At 45.1% G+C, this 19063-nt stretch overlaps 1 protein-coding gene across 2 annotated transcripts in view; it reads right to left on the bottom strand.

The window, feature by feature from the left end:
* LOC117590246 (zwei Ig domain protein zig-8) overlaps positions 1–5882 on the bottom strand; it is a 43311-nt gene extending 37429 nt beyond the window's left edge. For both annotated transcript variants that reach the window (XM_034282717.1, XM_034282719.1), the window contains exon 1: positions 5795–5882. In XM_034282717.1, the coding sequence (XP_034138608.1) occupies positions 5795–5843 (49 nt within the window). In that variant the 5' untranslated portion in view covers positions 5844–5882. The remainder of the gene's footprint in view (positions 1–5794) is intronic.
* Between the last annotated feature and the right edge of the window lie 13181 nt (positions 5883–19063).

The raw sequence follows: 19063 nt of genomic DNA, 5'->3' as shown, positions 1-19063 counted from the left end.
TCCTCCTCATCCTTGTTCATCATTCATTAGCCGTGGCATTAGTCTATGGCACAATCAAATCGATGAATCGTAGAAATGGCAAGGAAAGACATGCCCCGCGGTGGTGCTGCATGCTTCTGCGGCTGCTGCATCCGTGTTGCATGCCTACGTGCCTGTGGCAAACCCGCTGGGCATTTGTGCCAAGAATATCCGCACATTCAATGCGCAGCCCGTGTATCATGATTGCCACCGGGAATGGGGTAGGGTGAGGACACTTTAATTGAGTTGGCAAACGCCAAAACGGGAGATGGATTTCCCCACGAAAATTCCAAAGCAACAAACAAGAGGCGAAGATAAAGAGCAGAGCGGAGAAGAGAGGTGGCTCAGGATGGAAGGATGTGTGGGGACGGCTAAAATGCGAAAACCATTCCGTCATGCGTCATAAGTCCTGCTCATGCAAATAAAATTGTCAACGAGTGGGAGTATGGGAAGGATACTGAAGGGAGAATGATGGAAGGCACCATATGGAACATAGCCTGAAGCATGGCGCAGTCTTCGATGGGTTTCCCTCCCGCCAAGAGTATCTCTCTCTCTCTTCTATATTTGCCCATGTGCCTTATCAGGGGCCAGAAGGACTCCCGCTCTCACTTGACATTGATATGCCTGTGATGTGCGTGTGTTTGTGTGCACACAAGATGCCAAAACTTTCCGGTAGAGCATGGGGCATGCGACTGATAGGCATTTATGTAAAAGTTAATCGCATGATATCCTGATAAAATGCACAAAAATGCCGACAAGTAAAAGGCAAAGCACAGAGAAGGAGTGGGAGCATCTCTGTGGAGCATCTATGACTGAAAAAAAAACAGCAGAAGAACTTGCCAATCTTTATGTTTGAAGAGGAAAAACTTTTTAATGCCTAGCTTTGGCCTTTGCCCTTTTGGGCAGGAGCAACACAGGGAGGATCTGGGGCTGGGGCTGGGGCTGCCCTCTAAGATTAGCATTTAAGTGGCTGTTTTGAGAAAGCAAACTGCCAATTGAAAGTTTGTCTTTGATTGAAATGCTAGTTCCGGAATAGAATTATACTTAGTTTGGCAAACATCCGAACAGCACATCCAAAAGGTGCCTCAAAGTATAGAGAAATGAGTCAGAAAAGGGTTTAACTTAATCCTCCACCAAGAAAGTAAAGTGATTAAGGAGTCAAAAAATGGAAAAGTTCCCTTGACAGTCATTAAGGAAATCGTAAGCCAATAAATGTACACATAAGTTTTGGATGTAAGGTAACATCGGTTACATCGGCTAAATGTAGGGAACAAATAAGAAATTCCACTCTGAAAAGGAACCAGCAATGAATTCTTCAATCAATCATTCACACAAAACTTACAGGAAATCAGATCTTCATAATATATTTTCAGGGTAAAGCATCAGTCGATCAACTATTTGTTGGCTAATTTCAAGCGACTTCTTATGCAAATTTAAGGAGAGGCAATCACCACACCACACACACACACACACACACACACACACACACACACACAATCCATAATGCTGGCCAGCAATTTGTTTCTGGCTCACATGCCTCACAGCACATGCCGCTCTCTCATGCCTCCTTTTGCATAGATTTTCAATTTGAGCCTCTACACATTTCCGCTTCTGCAGCTTGCCCTCTGCCACACCACACCACCCCTGCTCCAGCCCTTGCGACCGTTTTATAATTCACTAAGTTGGCAATTTTCTTCGCCCCCGAATTCATCCCTGGACATAATGCCTTTTCGGTTGGTCAGAAATTGAACTCATTTGCATATAAGCGTGTAATATATTGTCCCCTGTCCCCCTGCCCCTTCTGGACGAGTGGCTTGGGCCTGCCGCCTAATGGTCGTTCTGGCAGCCAATCAAGCCATGACATTTATCAAAAAAAGCCAAAAAAAAGCCAAAAAAAGCAAGAAAAATGAGTGGAAAAAGTGGAAATCTGTAGAGTAGTAAAACTAAACCAAAGGGTGGAGTGGCAGTGAAGGCAGTGAGTGGGCAGCTGTGCTGCCATTTGAATGTCAAATGAGTTTTGTGCCAAGTTCAGCAATTTTTACATTTTCAATTGGCTTCTTTTCATAATTTCCGTGTCATTTTTCTTTGAGAAATAGAGAGAGAGAGTCTGAAAGTGCAGCAAGAGCACAATCTGAAGGCATATTTTGTGGCGGATCGAATTTTCTTCTGGATGGATTAAGTGTCAACGAAAGAGACACTCTTGCCAGATACAGATTTAGAAACAGAAGCTTGCCACCGAACATTGAGGACCGACAGCAGCCGCATTCAAGGAGTGGCAGTCCCATAAAGATCTCCTTTGCAGCATTGCTTCTGTTGTTGACAGAACCGCTATCCATTTGAGGGCGTGTCTGGCACCCAGTGCAGGATACATTTTCCCGTTGTTGTGGCTCTGAACACGCCCATAACGCATGCGCAACAAGCTAATCAAGTAACTCCAGAGTCCTGGGTGGAGTGGCCATCAAATGCAGCAGCAGGAGCAGCAGGAGTGGCAGCAATCTGTAGAATCTCCTTCTCCTGGCTCTGGGATGCCCTCTACGTTGCGCCTGCATGATTTTCAATTTCAATTTAGACGATAAATGGGCATGGCTCGCTGGCTGAATGCCTCAGTGCCTCACTGCCGCCTCAGTGGCTCAGTGGCTCCTCTCTTCCTGAAATGGCAGCTCGAATCTCTCCTCACGGCTCGTCCTCGGTCGTGCATGCGAGTCCGCCCACGCAATGATGGAGCAGCCTGACTGCATGCAAAAACCCTCAGCCCCATCCCCAGCTCGTTTATCATGGACGCATATTGCTGACCGCAGCATCCAGCGAAATTTATGCTCAGACAGCGACCCTCCCCCACCGTTCACGTACCCCACACTACCGCATTTCTCCTCCTCAGCGGACAGGGTCTGGCGCTCCCGTTCGCTCTGTTAAATTTCTGATTTCTTTGCCAGAGACTCCTTTGTGTTTATCTTGTGTGGATATTTCGGAAGAATGATGCAAGTGAGTGTTGGATGAGCCAAAAGCCAGTGGAGATGGAGATTTTACATCATTATATCTCAAAATCAATTCAATTACAAAGGAATTGAATACCAATTAAGAGCTACACATTTCTGTTAATTATGTTAATGAAATAGTTAAAAAAAAAGGTATTTTAGAGTATCTAACGCTTCCTTATGGCTACAAACTCGAAATGAGATTCCGCTGTGTCCAATTTTGGAAAGTCTTTCTCATTTTTTTTTTTTTTGGGTTGCGTTCTGCACCGCATTGGTCCGCTCCGTTGCATGTCATGTCAGCGTTGTCATTGTTGTCAGTGTCATCACAGCAGCAGCAGCAGCAGCAGCAGCATCTGGAAACTCTGCTTGATGGGTGCTCTACAGATACACAGATCCCTATTGCTGCTGCTGCTGCTGCTGCTCCTGGCGGTGGCTTTGCGGTCGTCCTCGTCCTCGTCCTCGTCGTAGTCGTCGTTCTGCTTGTCATTAGACTTATGTCATTGTTCACCCAAGTGCGCCAGCGATGACGAGAGAACTAGTATGCTATTGTGCCATATTTACTGCTCGCCTTGCAACATGTGCAACAGTAGTAGAAGCAGCAGCAGCAGCAGCAGGAGCATCAGACACATCCTATTCGCGGGTTCTCTCTGCGATTCTGTGGCTATGTGGATGTCGCTTTGCGTTCGCATTTTACGTGCGCGTTTCTAAACTGACATTCCAATTATTCTTATCGCATCAAGGAGGCGGGAGGCAGCACAGCCATGTCCCACCCACCCAATGGCCCGCCATGGCTCATCATACCACTCGCAGCGAGACGAAACGAAACGAAACGAAACGAAATGAAAGCCAACCCCATTCTTGGTTATAAATGGCATCAGCGTCTTTTCCAGGGTTCCACTAAGTCACTCATTGCGCGAGTCAGTAAGTCATTCATTCCATCAGCCTGTAAGTCATTCCATAAGTCGTTCACTCCATCATTCTGTAGGTCAGTCAGTCATTCATTCATTCAACTAAGAAGCTCTCCTTCCTTCCATCATCTTCTGCAGCCGCCCGCACTCAGCGAGGGACTTCATTTGATGGCATTTCTTGTGGCATCTTTCATATTTCTCGCTGTCTCTCTCCCTGCCACGCATTATGGAACTATTTAACTCGTTGTGCCAGTGGACAACAGCTTGGTCGGGGGGGGGGGGGGGGGGGGGGGGGGGGGGGGGGGGGGGGGGGGGGGGGGGGGGGGGGGGGGGGGGGGGGAGAGTGTTCTGGCTTTGGGTTGTGGTGGCAGAGGTGGAATCATTTTGATTTATTTCCCCCCCCCCCCTGTTCTCTTGCCATGACAAGGCTTTTGAGAGCCGTGGAAAGGATCTCTGTAGGGGCGACAATGTCTTTGACATTCGAGAATTATGCTGGCAATTATGCCATAAATTGAACAATGAACATTCAAGTGGAAAGGAAACTTGGCTACAGATAATGTTTATCGGGCATTTAGGTCACAAAAATTGGATTTTTGCTTTCTTGATAATTTCCCACAACAAATGTCCTCGCCCTTGCCCTTGCCCTTGCCCTTGCCCCATCTTTTATTGCTTACTTGCCCCATTTTGGCGCTTGCCTTACAATCAGCCCTGCCCTTTGATCTCTCGCTTTCTCTGGTGGAGGCGCCTCCACAAAACACGCAACGCTGTGACAGTGGCTAAGCTGTAGACTTTAATCAGACCAAATATTTTGCCAGGGCTTTGACATTTTATTGATTGCCACTGCCAGCCGTTGAGTTGTTCATTAATTTCATCCGAAAAAGCTCTCCCCAACGGGGATGGTGACCTCTAAGTTGGGTGTGACCTCTGTGGGGGTGTGGGGTATGTTTTTTCCCGGCAAAAACAGGAAATGGAAATGGGAACAAAAATGAAATAAATTTATTAAGCAATCAAATGGATTCGGGTCTTGTCAGTGGTATGGGGAAAGGAAAATCACAGACTTTTTCTCTGATTCTCTACCCCCTCGTTTTTCTCGTTTTCCCTTCTTTGCCGGTTTCTTTTTCCGCAAGAAAAAGTCACTTAAATGGTATTTACCTTCTGTCAAAGAGGAGAGCTATTGGAGATGCTAACTCGTATGCAGGGATGCAGGGATTCTGTGATGCTTTATGCATTTCAATTGCTGCATGAATTTCACATTTCAGATAGAATGCACAAACGCATGTGTGCACACACACATACACACACACAGGATACTGTACTCCTACAAAGACATCTTCCAGGACATCTCTTCATCGAAGTATCAAGCAGAACCACCGCCTAGTGCACATGTTTTCCCATTGCCATTGCATTCGCAGTGCTCATATTTTAACGAACATTGTGTAAAACCCACCTATGTTTGTATATGTATGTATGTCCCACCCCGTGCCCCACGCCTTCCCTTGTCAACCTTGTCAACCTTGTCAACTTCAGCATGAATGGGCGACAGGGCGGGGGCTTTGCCTTTTTTCTGCTCAATTTGCAATTTGCAATGCGCTGAAATGTTCCTGCAATAATCAAAGCACGCTTACGGCATGTTATTTTAAATTTCAGTTTATATAAAATAGAGATGGAAAGAAGAGATGTGATGTGCAGCAGTAGATTATATAAAACAATTTCTGCACAGACTATGGGTCGCGAAAGCAGCAGCAGCAGCAGCCCCAGCCCCAGCCCCAGTACTAGCCCTAGCATCCCTCCAGCCAATGAAATTGTTTTTACGTGACGCGAATGAACAAAAAGTACATGAAGTCCCTAGCAGAGGGCTGCCGAACAGCTGTTTTTAGAGCTGAGGGAACTCACCTGACAGCATCCACATTATGCCCCAATACAGGGCCCAATTCATCGACATCTTTGATCTATTTATCTCTAGATTCTTCTGCTGGCGTTTCAGGAACTTCGTTTGTTGTTTAGTTTATGCCTGAAAAAAGAAGAAAGAAGAATACAAATGAGAGTGCGATATGAGCCATGGAAGTTTTCATTTAGAGATTAGAAAATAAATAAATTCAAGCATACCCTTTCTGAAATTTCCAGACCCGTTTCTTTAGCCTTTCTCCCACCCCAAAGAAAAGTGCAACAACAAATGCAATTAAAGGCAAGTCCCGACCTACAAAAATAGCCAAAAAGTTTCACAAATACAGAAATACAAAAGGAACAAATTGTCGACAAACACAGCCGAAAAATGGACAAACAGAAGAGCAAACAATGAGATCGCGGGGTAGGCTGAGGGGCCCTGGAAAACCGCATACAGTACAGGATTGGGTCCGGACTGGAGTCCTGGAGTTGCAACATAAAAATCCACTAAGGCAAATTGGTTTTGTTAACCAGAACATTGGACACATTAACAGGACCACAGGAGCCAAACAGGAAACACACACACACAGCTGTCCTCGCCGGCTTGGGGCCGCCCCTGTGGGAGTGGCCAGCAGGCATTGTGGGATGTGACGACGGGGGTATGCAACAATTAAAGTTCTCGTGCCATTCGGTCCCCAGCCAAACACCAAAAAAAAAAATAAAACAGAAAACAGAAAACGGAAAACGGAAAAATTACAGCGAGCGCAATGCGCGAAATTGTTTTCATGAAAATGTAGCAGCGACTGTACTATCGGTGGACGAAGGGGGAGGAGGCTGTGCTGCGCCATGCAGTGGGGCGATGGGGTTAATAGAAAATTATGAACTGCGGAGTGGGGAAGGGACTGGAGCATTGGCAGGCCACATTTTTGCACAAGTTTTTTGCTCATTACACGGCTTGATTTCATTTAGTTTGAATCGGCGAGTGGAAAAACGAGTGGCTAAAAAGCACTGGGGCAGGGGCAGAAAGGAAAGCCCGTAAATTAGATGAGATAATAAGCCGTGGGAAGCCGCTGCGCAGCCAGTGGCAGCCTCAAAGGATATACAGCAGCATCAGCAGCAGCAGCAGATCCTGTCCGTTGTCTGTGTGTCTCTGTGTCTCTGTGTCTCTGTGTCCCTGTGTCCGTCCGCTGCCTGCATTCGTTTGGCCTTCTTAATTAGGCGCAAAAAAGCAAACTGCAAAATGCAAATGAAAAGGCAGCTACAGCAGCAGACCCTTGCAACATCCAGCAGCCAGTGGCAGCATAGTTAAGCACTGAAGGAGCCAGCAGCAGGAGCAGCAGCAGCTGTCAAAGGCAAGCATTTTTGGGGTCAAATCAAATCCTAATAAAACGACAGCAGCTCCACAATAACCCTTAAGCCCTCAATGCCACACATTGGCCGCTGGAGAATGCCACCTGGAAGACACTTTTGGGAATACATTTTAAAGCCAGAGACATTTTTGCGACTCTTTCTGTAGGTATAACTCTACTCGAATTGCTGATTCTATAATTCATTCAGCTTTAAGCCTTATTTATAGCCAATCGAAGTGGACTAAGCCCCGTCAAGAAGCCCCGCCTGTCAGCGGCATGTTAATACCTTTTTTGAAATGGCCCCAAGGTTGGATGTTTCCCCCCCCCGCGTTGCTTCCATTTAATCAAAGCTAATTGAGTGCGTTTTTGTTTTGTTTTTATTTGTATTTTTTCTTGGCAATTGGCGTTAACTTTACCGCTTTGACAGCCGGATGAGTTGCCGCACAGATGGAGTGTGGTGGGGCACAGCGACTGACCACAAAATGCTGCACGCGAATCTACCTAAAACATTTCTGTGTGTGTTTTTGCCCCACTCGCCCCCTTTTGTTTCCCGCAGCATGGAAAACTTTTCAGCGTTTACGCTTAGTTGCCTTTCACTTTCACTTTCACTTTCACTTTTCCTTTCCTTTTTTTTGTTGTTTCTTTTTCCGTGGGAGAGAACATTGAAATTAGATTAAAATGCTGAGGCAAATACAAAATGGCGGCCACTTGGGCGGCGTTGGCGGGGGTGTGGTGATGTTTGTGGAATCAATTCGAATTTCATTAAAACAATATCAAGCGCCTCGCCACCTTGAAGGAATACCCAGCCTAAGATCGAGGGGCTTACCGAGTTATTTTCTACGACAAATGGCTTAACAGCAAAGAAGCGTTTTTTGGCAACAAAAATATACTTGGAGGCTGATTGACGAATAATAAAGAATCGTGGAGATGATACAAAATATAAATAAATATAAAATATATAAAATTAATTTCGCAAATTGTATTTTCCATAACACCATAATCAAAGGGTATTTCTTGTAAGTGTTTCAGCCACATCTACTTTTTCTTCTGCCTTTTCTTTTGCGGCTAAAACTTTGGAAGGTCCTTTTGGTTAGTGGATCATCGTGGGCAGGCAGTTGGGGCGGCGGCAACTATCTGCACGATTTTTGTTTTGACAGTCCAATGAATAACCTACGACTGTTCTTTTGGTTTCGTTTATGTTCATGCTCCACGGGCAAGCACAGAAGCAGGAGCAGCTGCAGAATCGGTTCTGGTTTCGGTTTCTACTTTAAAAGAATGGATCCACCGCCAATTAGGCCCCAGAAGCTTGTTCCTGTTGCTGGTTCTTGCTCTCAGACACAGACACAGACCGCTCCCATTAGAGGAATCCACTCTCCAGCTCCCTTTCCCTCCATCGATTTTACACAAGTGAACGTGTGAATGAACTGCTCGGCATCCTGCCCCCGAGGGCGCTGGGTGCCCCACTTCTACGTCTGCCTGTCTGGGAGGTTCCTTTCCTGCTCTCTCGAAGGCTTGGCTCTGGGTCGTCTGGGCCTTCATTTATCATGCGACTCCCAGGGGAGTGCTCAAAAGCAATGAAATTAAAAGCTTGAATTGTTATTTTGTTGCCCTTTTTTATTCCTTCTCCTTCCCTTTGCAAGTCTCAATTGGTTGCTCTTTTCACGTCTCGCTGTTTCCTCTCTTTTCTCTGTACTCTCTTTTCTCTGTAGCCCCGTGCTCCTGACTCCTGCACTCTGACTCCTGCAATGATTGGCATTTATGGCCATTGGCCAGAAGCGCGCGCGGCTGCATTTTTTTCCCTGTGACTTTCATGTGAATTATGAGGAGAAGTCCTGCCGCTTAATTGGCTTTTAATTCCTTGGCGTGGCTAATGCGGGCTGTAAGCAGCAATATTCGCTATTACACGGGGCAGGGGAGCCGCAGGGTGATCCATTCATTAATTAAATTCCATTCCATGGGCAAATAAAATTCAAATGCCGCAATATTTACAAGATAATTTGACATTTTTAGGAATGTTTCATGCCGTAACAGCAACAACAGCAGCAGAGAAAAGTACGGGGATATTCTCACAAGCGACTGGAAGATATTTTGGGTGGAGACCACATAAATATCGAATTAGATACTCAAAAGTGAGTTTTCATATCAGCAAAAAGTTGGAAAAAAGTTCGGAAAAAGGTGTGTGGGCGTGTGTCGTGCGGCGTGCGGCTTCCGAAAGGGATATTAAGAAAACATTAAAATCACATTTTTAAAAGATTACGAAAGGAGGAAACTCTGCTACTGGCTCCTAGCGCGTGGCTCGTGGCACGTGGCAGTCACAAATCAGAATTTGAGTTGCATAGATTTTCCTGTTGTACATTTGGCAATTAGACAATCATTACCATGATGATGTTCTTGCAACATGCAGCACAAAGGAGCACAGGAGGAAAATGGTAATTGAAATCAATACAAAATGCAATATAATTCGCTCTCTCCATCCATCTCTCCAATGCCATTCCCCATCTCATGCTCCCAAAGCAGCCTAGCCACATACATTTGAGGTGCCAGCAGTTTATGATTATACCGCCATCGGCTGTAGGAAGCAGCAGCACTTGAGGAAGTTGTAAAGTGGGTTACAGCCACAGGAGAAAAAGAAAAACAAAATCAAAAGAAAACTTTGAGCGAAAAACTACACACAGCCAACTATGTGCAGTGGCAGCAGGGACACAGCTCCCACAGCGATTCCCTAAAATATGGTGCACACTTGGATGCCCTTTCTGTCAGAGACAAAGTCAGTGGCTGCGAAAAGCTCTGCAGATATATTCCAGGAATGGGCATACGTGTTTTTGTATAGCTAGTTGGAACAATCAAACATCTTTCATTGGATGGATGCACTAACAGTGTTTTTCATGTTCTATTTATGTGATCGCTGGATCGACTCGGATTTAGATTTGCAAAGAGGCATTTGGCCGCTAAATTGGTAGATACTTCCAGTGGCAGTGAGAGACATTTCCCAGGGTATAGACACAAAACATTTTATTGGACAGCATGCCGAGGGAGTCCTTGCTTCGATTTCTCTTGCTCAAAGGATGTTTTCCTTTCAAGAACTGTATCTGTGTGTTGCAGTGTTCCACCCTTGTGTGTCTTGGAGTGCCTGTGTGTGTGTGTGCTGCTGCTCTTCTGCTGCTTCTGCTGTCGTATGTAAGTCAAGTGCTTCGTCGTTAAGCTGAATTTGATTGTTTCTGTTCTGTTTCTCTGTGGCTTCAGGCGAAAGCGAAATCAACTTTTGAGCTCCCAAAAAAAGGTGTCGGAGCTTGCCAAGCCGACGCGTCGGTTGGGTGGGTTGTGTGGGGCTGGGGCTGGGGCTGGGGCTGGGGAGTTGCATGTTTCAACATGCTCATGCACCCTTCATTCGGGTTGTTTCTTTTGTTGCTTTTGCACTGACCAGGCCAGGAGAGAGAAAATGGGGAAAAAATACACTGCGACGCCTTTTGTGTGTTGGAGTTGGCCCCTCCGTTCCCTCTCTCTCTGCGCTGCAAGGGATGGCAGGATATGGTTGCAGCATGGGGCATGCCACTGACAGTTTCGGTTTATTATGTCACTGAAGAAGGGGAGGGCGCGAGAGAGCATGTGAAAAGTGTTTAGCTGTCGACTAAAAAAGACATTTTCTAACCCCGTTCTCCGTTCTCCGTTCTCCTCCCTCCCCACTCACCGGCGACCGAGCGGCCGAGCAGAGAATACCCTGGAATTTATTTTTACCACCACCCCGTACCACCTCCCACCCGTTGAACCACTTTAACCAACTGCAGTGTTCCACAATTGCGAAACGAAACGAGGAAAACGCATTTTATGGCATTCAAATCGTAATGATTTTGCGCTTTTCTCATTTTCTCCTTTTCCTTTCCCTCCACATCCCTCCTAACAAGTTTCCACCACATGCAGGCTGAAAACTGCACTCGATTCATGTGTGTGTGTGTGTGTGCATGTCATTGGATTTTCATTTAGAGGGCGAGCTTGTGGAAAATCTCAAACGACAATTGGCGTTAGATGACTGCCAGGCTGCCTCCATTCGGACAGAGAGAGAGAGAGGAAGAAGTGCGATGGAAAGATGAGCAAAAATAGCGAGAATAAGCTAAAGGGAAATTAGTGATAAGCAGATACTTCTGTCTGTCTGTCGGCCGGAGACTGATTCTCCAGATCTCCAGAGCTACAAGCAATAGTGCTCTCAATTCATTCATGTATAAGGGAATACTACCAGAAAAGACTCTTCAGCTCTTCAGCTGACACAATAGCACATAGTTTAACCCAAATTGTCGTAAATGACCTTAAAAATATGCGCAAATAAAAGGCTTAAACACACAAAGGATGCCGCAGCCCAAAAACACGAAAAATTATAACAAAATATTAACTGATTGAGGGCTGAAAATGTACTGAAAGATGCCTCCAATTTGGATGGTGTCTCCCTGATGATTATTTCATCCGTTCAAATTGTCACCTCATTCGACATAAATTCAACTTAAAAGAAGAAAAAGAAAGAAAACAAAAAAGCCAGAAATGCAATTAAAAACCATTTTTGCTCCTAAATATTCGACAGCTGTTAGCCCGAAATATGCAAATTATCAAACAAATATCACACAAAGCAAAAGAATGCAATAAAGTTGTCGTACGTGGCGTATGTGCAATATATATTGTTCAATTATTACGTATACGCACCACTTGACAGCCAGCATAGAGAAGGAGAGGCAGAGAGAGAGAGAGAGAACGAGAGAGTGGTGCACCACTTGACAGCCAGATTGCAAAACGAGAGATGCAAATCGAAATACGAATACGAATGCAGGCTACAGTATCCCCTGGGACTATTTGATTTGATTCTACCCAAAAAAATGAGAAATTTCAAGCATTTCTTTGCGCCAATTACTCGGGCCAATTGCTGGGAATAAGGTCTCCATTATCGTCAGCTGCTGCCGCTGCTCGTACCAGAGAGTATCAAATATTTGCCCATACATATCTCTCCACACATCCCCCGCACAGCCTGAGTTGAGCGGATGTCAGCGAAATATTTTAAAGAATTTTTGGGGGGCAAACTGGCAGCCGATAGCTTGTGCAGAGGCTTCTTTACGGCTAGACTGGGGATTCGAAGAGGTATCGTCAAAAAGGAGTTATCAAATGATGGCACAAGCATCACTCATATGAGTTGGAACTAATTCGATATTTTAATCAACGATCATACCGAAAATCGATTACTTTGCGATTTTCCCTTGAATAATGGATAATTTGATTAATTTTTGTATGGTGACGGGGTTTTCCAATACACCTGAGATCCTCTCACACCCATCTCCCACTATGCTCGGCTCTGCTCTCGTTTGATTTTGATATTTTTCCAGCGTTGATTGAATAAATTTAGAAGAATTAATTTGAATCGATTTGACTTTCAACGAAAGAAACACAGCCCCAAAGTATTGTCTTAGCTCTCACACACCCCACACCACACCACCTCACTGCATCTCTCTCTCTCTTTCTCTATTTGAGGGTCCTTGTTTCTAAGGAGTCATTTGCATATGCACACATACGCATACACATACACATACACATGGATATATGTGGCATATATCTGTGGCATATAAAGTGGCATTTTTGCAAATGATGAAACCCAGGACTTAATGTGGGGTAAAAAAAATATAAAGAACGAAAAAATCAAGGGAAATGGCAATGCGGAGGACTCGTACGAGGACTCTCGTATCAGAGACAAGGACAAAGCCTTTTTGTGAGCCACAATAAACTATCTTTTATTGCCGGTGGCCCCCAAGAGAGAGAGATAGAAACAGTGAGTTGGGGGAAAAAGGTGCTGTCCTCTTGTGTCCTGTTCTCCACTGTCCGCTTGTCCTTATTTTCTGTTCTGTTCTGTTCTGTTTTCTGTTTTCTGTTTTTTTTTTTTTTTTTTTGCTGAAACTCTTGGTACCCCTTCCCTGTGCTGTGCTGTGCCTTTCCACTCCTTCTCTTACTTTCACTCCCAGTCTCTGAGTCGCTCTTTTGCTGCGTTGTCGACCGCATAAAAGTTTTTCAATTAAGTGCCATGCCCTACTTTGGACTTTTTGCTGAAGCCAAACCCCCATTCACCCCTATGCATTCCTCCTGTACACCACTTATATTCCTACTGAGAGGGGAGTGGGTTGGCAGGGGGAGACATATGTACATACGCGGCATTGCCGCATGCATAATGCGAATGTTAAAAGCGTTGCCCCAGCATCGTCGTTACCGGTTACCGCCCGCCCTGCCACGCACCCCACCAACAGCTCCTACTGCTGCTGTTGCTGTTCCTCCGCGTTACCGTTACTCTGCGACGCTGCGTAAGTGGAACACACGTACCATACGTACGTCCGTGCACGGGATCTCCCCCACTGCCATTGCACCCTCGGCCATCCTTAATCCATTCCATGCCCCAGACCATTCTGAGACCCCAAAATGAGACTTTTGAAAGGAAAGAGAGCCATCAGGGGACTCCATGCAATAATTGATTCAAAATAGGAATTTGTCAGTATCGATATTTGATATTTAGCATGGGAGCCGATAATTACGGAAAGTATTCGGCTTGTGCCTCATTCATGTGTGTCCCCAGAGGGTATGCCACTATCGTTACTTGTTTCCCTGCCTCACACACCTCCACGTTCTCTGCTCGTGGCGACTCTCTCGCTTTCATATGTGCAGCGGTTTTGTATTGAAATGTGTCGCAGCAGAATAAAAAAAAGAGAAGAGCATAAAAGAAAATATGAAGCAAAAATAGTCCGAAGAAATGCGAGCCACAAAAAAAAATATGTGCAACTTGGGTTCTAAAATGCATCAAGTGGGAGCAACTAAGGGGCATTCGAGTGAGAGAAAGAGAGAGAGAGAGAGACAGAGAGTGAGAGAGCTGAGAATAGATAAAGCTATACTGCGCGGGAGAGAGAGAGAGCTAGCGAAAAAAAGTGGTTAAAAAAAGGAAAAGATTGCGGGGCTGAGGCTTTTTTTTGGCTGGAAAAGTTTGGAGAAGCTTCAATGGAAATACGTGACTTACGCAGCAGAAACAAAGATGCAAAAACACAGTCTCATGCATAGATACAGATACACTCTACACCCACACAAAGCGTTCAGTAAATATTTTAATGAAGTGAAAAAACTGTCTCGAGTCACAGAATCTTTTTTCAAAGATTTCCCGGCACAGATAGATGGAGAGGTTTGATCTGGAAAATGTTTCTGCAATATATTGCTACTCTCTCCTTCTCCTCTTCCTAGCACTCCTTTCACTCCCATTTTTGCCTTAGTTTCTCTGTATTTAATTTTGTGCCCAAATATGCTTGAACTTCAATCAGGAAACACGCCTCCTCTGGCTCTCTCTCTCTCTCTCTGGCGACTCAAAACGCTGCAGGCATCCAAACAAGGGACAACAGCAACAGCAGCAGCAACCACACAATCAACTTCAATAACTTAGGTACACACACTCACACACACACACACACACAGACACACAGACACAAGAGAATACTAACAAACACTTGGGGAAACAGCTGGCGGACAGAGAGGGTAGGGCGTAGTGGCCTGCTGGCATGTTAATATTAGTTACGGAGGGAGGCCACAAAAGCACATAAACTTACGAAAACGTACACACGCATCTGAACCCAGAGGGGTAAGCAAAAGGGGGAGAAACAATCATGGGCAGAGAAAGGTAGAGATAGAGATACACTAATAAGCAGAAAGTAAATAGAAGACATAAAGGAGAAAGTACTGCCATGGAGAACACTCACAGAGAAGAGTCGGCGAAAGAGTACAAGGGAGTCCACCATGAAACATTTATCGAGAAACATAAGCTCTTTATCGATATTAAGTAGATTCTTTCACATGTTATCAGTAATAAGAAGTGCATAAATGATTCTCTAACTAAAAGCTAAGATCTTTATTAATCTGACGACATTCAAAGATGATTCAAAACTCAGAGGTAAGTGCATTACTAAGTTTCTCTCAGCTCGTTCCCAGAAAATCCACACTAGATGAGCGAGGGGAGAGACACACATAAGGAAAAACCGCTGCAAAGTGTTGCCTAATTTTTGAGGCGGGACTCCTGCATGGCAAACTGTTGCCTGTTATCCCACCGGTCTATGGTTTAGCCAACATTTTCGTGTCCTTGAGTCTTTGATTAAAACACACGACGCACACGACCCCCTGGGGGGAGTGGGGAATGGAGAATGGGGAATGGGGGAGGCCTAAACGAGCAGGCCATAAAGCATCTTCTTCCGCTTCAAACGTTGTTGCTGCTTGATGCTGCTGGTGCTGTTGCTGCCACAGCAGCACTTGGCGCGCTAACCGAAATCCATTCAGCAAACTAAAACCAAAACCAATTTGAAGTGAAAACCTCAATTCAGAAAACACACACACGAGAGAGAAGTGAGAAGTGGTGAGAAGTGAGAAGAGAAAGAGCGCCCGCAGCCAGGCTTGAGCCTCTGGCAAACAGAAAGAGCACCCTCATACCCCTCAGGCCACACATCCTTACACCGCTATTGATTATAATACGACTGGCGCTCTTTCATCAGAGAAGTGTTCGTGGCATGTGAGAGAAAGAGGCGAGAGGCGAGAAAGGCGATGTCTTATATGCAAATTTGATTTAAACCCCGCACAAAAGAGGAATAATAAATACAATTCTCGGAAAAAAACACACACGATCTATCGCACTCTGCTGCGGCTGCTGTTGCGACTGTGCTTTGGAATGTCACACAGAGAAGGAACAGAATGAGAGAGAGAGAGAGAGAGCGTACGAGAGTGTTGCATGCCTCCCATCCAGTTTAAGGGCATCAAAAAGTCGAGCAGCCCTTTAGACCCTCCCACACTGTTTGCTTTTTTGTTTAGAAATTTGATTTTCATAAGCTGACTCACGTGCCTGCATCAAATGGCTTATGGTGGGTGGCATGTGCCATGGGGCATGGGGCATGGGGCATGGGCCAAGGGGCAAGGGGCAAGGAGCAAGTGGGTTGTGTCGATTTTTGGTTTACCAAACGCTACGGCACGCACGCCTGCTGCTCGCGAGATTGAGCTCTGGATTTTGGATACTCGACAGCAGCACAGGGAGGAGGTGGCTGAGGAGGGACGGATTGTGGCGGAGTGTCGGGTGATGCCACGCACGAATTAAGCCAAAGATATGTTTGACAGGCAATATTTCTCGCAAACACACACAAACACACAGGAGGAGAGAGAAAGAGCGAGAGAGGGACAACAACCCATACACACGTAATGCATTTGCATGGGGTCCTGCACACAGAAGGACGCAGTGGGACGGAGCAAATGTAACAAAAAAATGAAAGATTTTTGATTGATAATGCGACTCAGAGATACCCTGAGCAAAGTTGGTACCAGGGTAAATACTTATTGAGAGCTTATCGGCTTCAAATATTCCTGACAGCAACAAAGAGCACAGACCTCCGGATAAAGACAAAAACACAAAAACTTTAATCAGAACATCGTACCCTACTCAACATGCAATCACAGGGTATCCAGAATTATGCAGCATGCCTTTATGAAACAGCCATGAAACAGCAAAGAGCAAACAGGAAAACGGGAATGCTTTTAGTGCCAGCAAAAAGGGGAAAGAGAAAAGAAGAGAAAACAGCACGAAGAAGGCAACGAGCAGCAATGAAAGAATGAGGCATGAGATCCCCGGGATTCAATCAAAAACAAATCTGCAAGGGAGCAACAGCAGCAATCAAAGATTCACTGAGTATTTCTGTTTCTTTTTTGGTTTTATTAGCTTGTTGGCACTTGTTAATATTTGTGTATGGTCTCCGGGTACAATTTGTGATAGTTTTATGTGGACACATGCGATGCGTGGCTGAGCCGAGAACCGAGTGATCTGTTCTTTGGTTTCTCTGCCATGTATCGCTCTCTCTAGCTACTTGTTTTTCTCACACGAAATTGAGTGGAATTCAAATTTACTCTTTTCATTGAAAGTGTGAAGCGTGATTTAAAGCGCTTCAGGTGCCGTTCGTTTTACGTTATGTTTTGGTTGCATGACAAGCATAACACTCTCTCTCTCTCTCTCATTCTCTCTGGGGATATTCCAGGGATTTTTGGTGGCTAACGATTTAATTAAGCAACCTAAAAAATGGATGGAAAAATGTTTGTGGCACATGATATATGTACATATCTCTCTACATATGATATGATGCGATGATACGATGATGTCTGCCGAATGTCGAATGCAATTTTCAATTAAAAAACTGCATCGCCAGCTCTGACGGAGGAAAAAAATGTATCATTTCTTTCTTCAGCTATTTTTTTCATTGTCCGGAAATTCGATTATAATTTGCCTGGTTTTCTGTGTGTCGTTTTTTCTTTTTGGAAGACAGAAGAAACCCCCCAATGTGATGGGACAACTCCCTGTTTAATTATATGCAAAACCACAGGAGAAAGGGAAGCTCAATTAACTGACATTAAGTGACTGGCCCGGGGAAATTTCTCTCTCACTCTCTCTCCCTTTTTGCAAAGGGAAATTGAATACGTGGCACACGACACAGAGACGACAGAGGAGACGCCAATGCAGAGGCGGAGACGAAGGAAAAGCCCTGGCAAAAGTGACAGCACAAGTGACATTTCAATGATTTCGCTGTCAGTCAGTCAGTCAGTCAGTGTGTCAGTCAGGCAGTCTGTCAGTCGTGCTCTCTCTCTCTCTTACACAGAACACAAAGCGGAAGGAGGAGTAGGGTGGGGTGGTAGGAGCAGGAGGATGTTTCGTTTTGGGAGTGAGACAAATGGCTGACACGCAATGGCGGCGGCTCAAAAACAAGAACAACAACTGAACAGAGAGTAGGGAAAACTGGCATCCCCCGCCCCCTGGAGGATGGTGCTTTCGCTGTTGGCTGGAAAAACTGCTAACCACAGCAGAAAAATAGCAGAAAACAGCAGCAGCATCAAACCATCAAACGGCTGTCGAAATGGCAAGCATTGTTTTTATCAGTTTGTTCGCAAAAGCCGAGCAGAGACACAATATAAAAATAGACGCATTTGCTTGTCGTTTTTATGCCTCAAAAACAAAAGCGGCAAAAGTTTTCCCGGAGTAGAAGTGGCACTGGCATGGGCAGGAGGAACATTACAGGGAGCAGTACAGACAGCGCGTGTGCGTGGAGTCATCCAGAGGGTCCGGCCATTCATGGCAATTAGTGATAATTTCGGAAAAGGTCTGCCTAATATATTACATTTCTAATGAGAAATAATGTGTAGGCTGTGTGGCAGCGACTGTCTTGAGAGAAATCTCTAAATCATCTGCACCGCACCACACTCTCTGGCACTTAATGGTTCCTATCCCATCGCTTACAAGGAGGTAATGCCATATGCTAATTAGTCATTGAGTGGCTTTGATCCCTCTCTCTAACTCTCTCATGTGTGTTTGTATGTGTGTGTTGGGAGAATGTATTAAAAACTAATTAGAAAACCAGTGGGAAAAAGTTGCAAAAAGACTCAGAAAAAGAGCCAGTGGAGGAGGATAAAAATGTACAAAAAAAAACGAGCTATGGAAGCGCGTTGAAAGAGTTTGGAAAAAGAAAAGCCACACACCAATAAGAGAGAGAGAGAGACAGAGAGTGATGAGATGGAAGAGGAAGGGAGGGTGCGGTAGTTGGTGTCTCATTACCGCAATCAGGTGTAAGGCAGAGGAAAGTTGCAGTTCAATAATTACGGGAATGAAAGGCAGCAGCAGCAGCAGCAGCGGAAGTTCTGTTGCAAGTTTTTTAAAGTTGTATGCCCTTGCATATATATATTTTGTTTCCTCCCTTGTTCATTGATTTGTAATCAATGGAAAGAGGGAGTGTCGAGGGCGACTGAGAGAGAAAGAGAGAGAGTGAGAGAGACAGATCCGTAAAACAAATAAAATCAGAAATGGGCTAGGTGCTCGTGTATACATACATACACCCTCTCCGTTACTCCGTTTGTTCGATCA

This window comes from Drosophila guanche, unplaced genomic scaffold (assembly GCF_900245975.1).
Source record: "Drosophila guanche unplaced genomic scaffold, DGUA_6, whole genome shotgun sequence".
NCBI classification, from domain to species: Eukaryota; Metazoa; Arthropoda; class Insecta; order Diptera; family Drosophilidae; genus Drosophila; species Drosophila guanche.
Note: the sequence above shows the minus strand (reverse complement) of the source record. Positions and strands in the feature narration are given on the sequence as shown.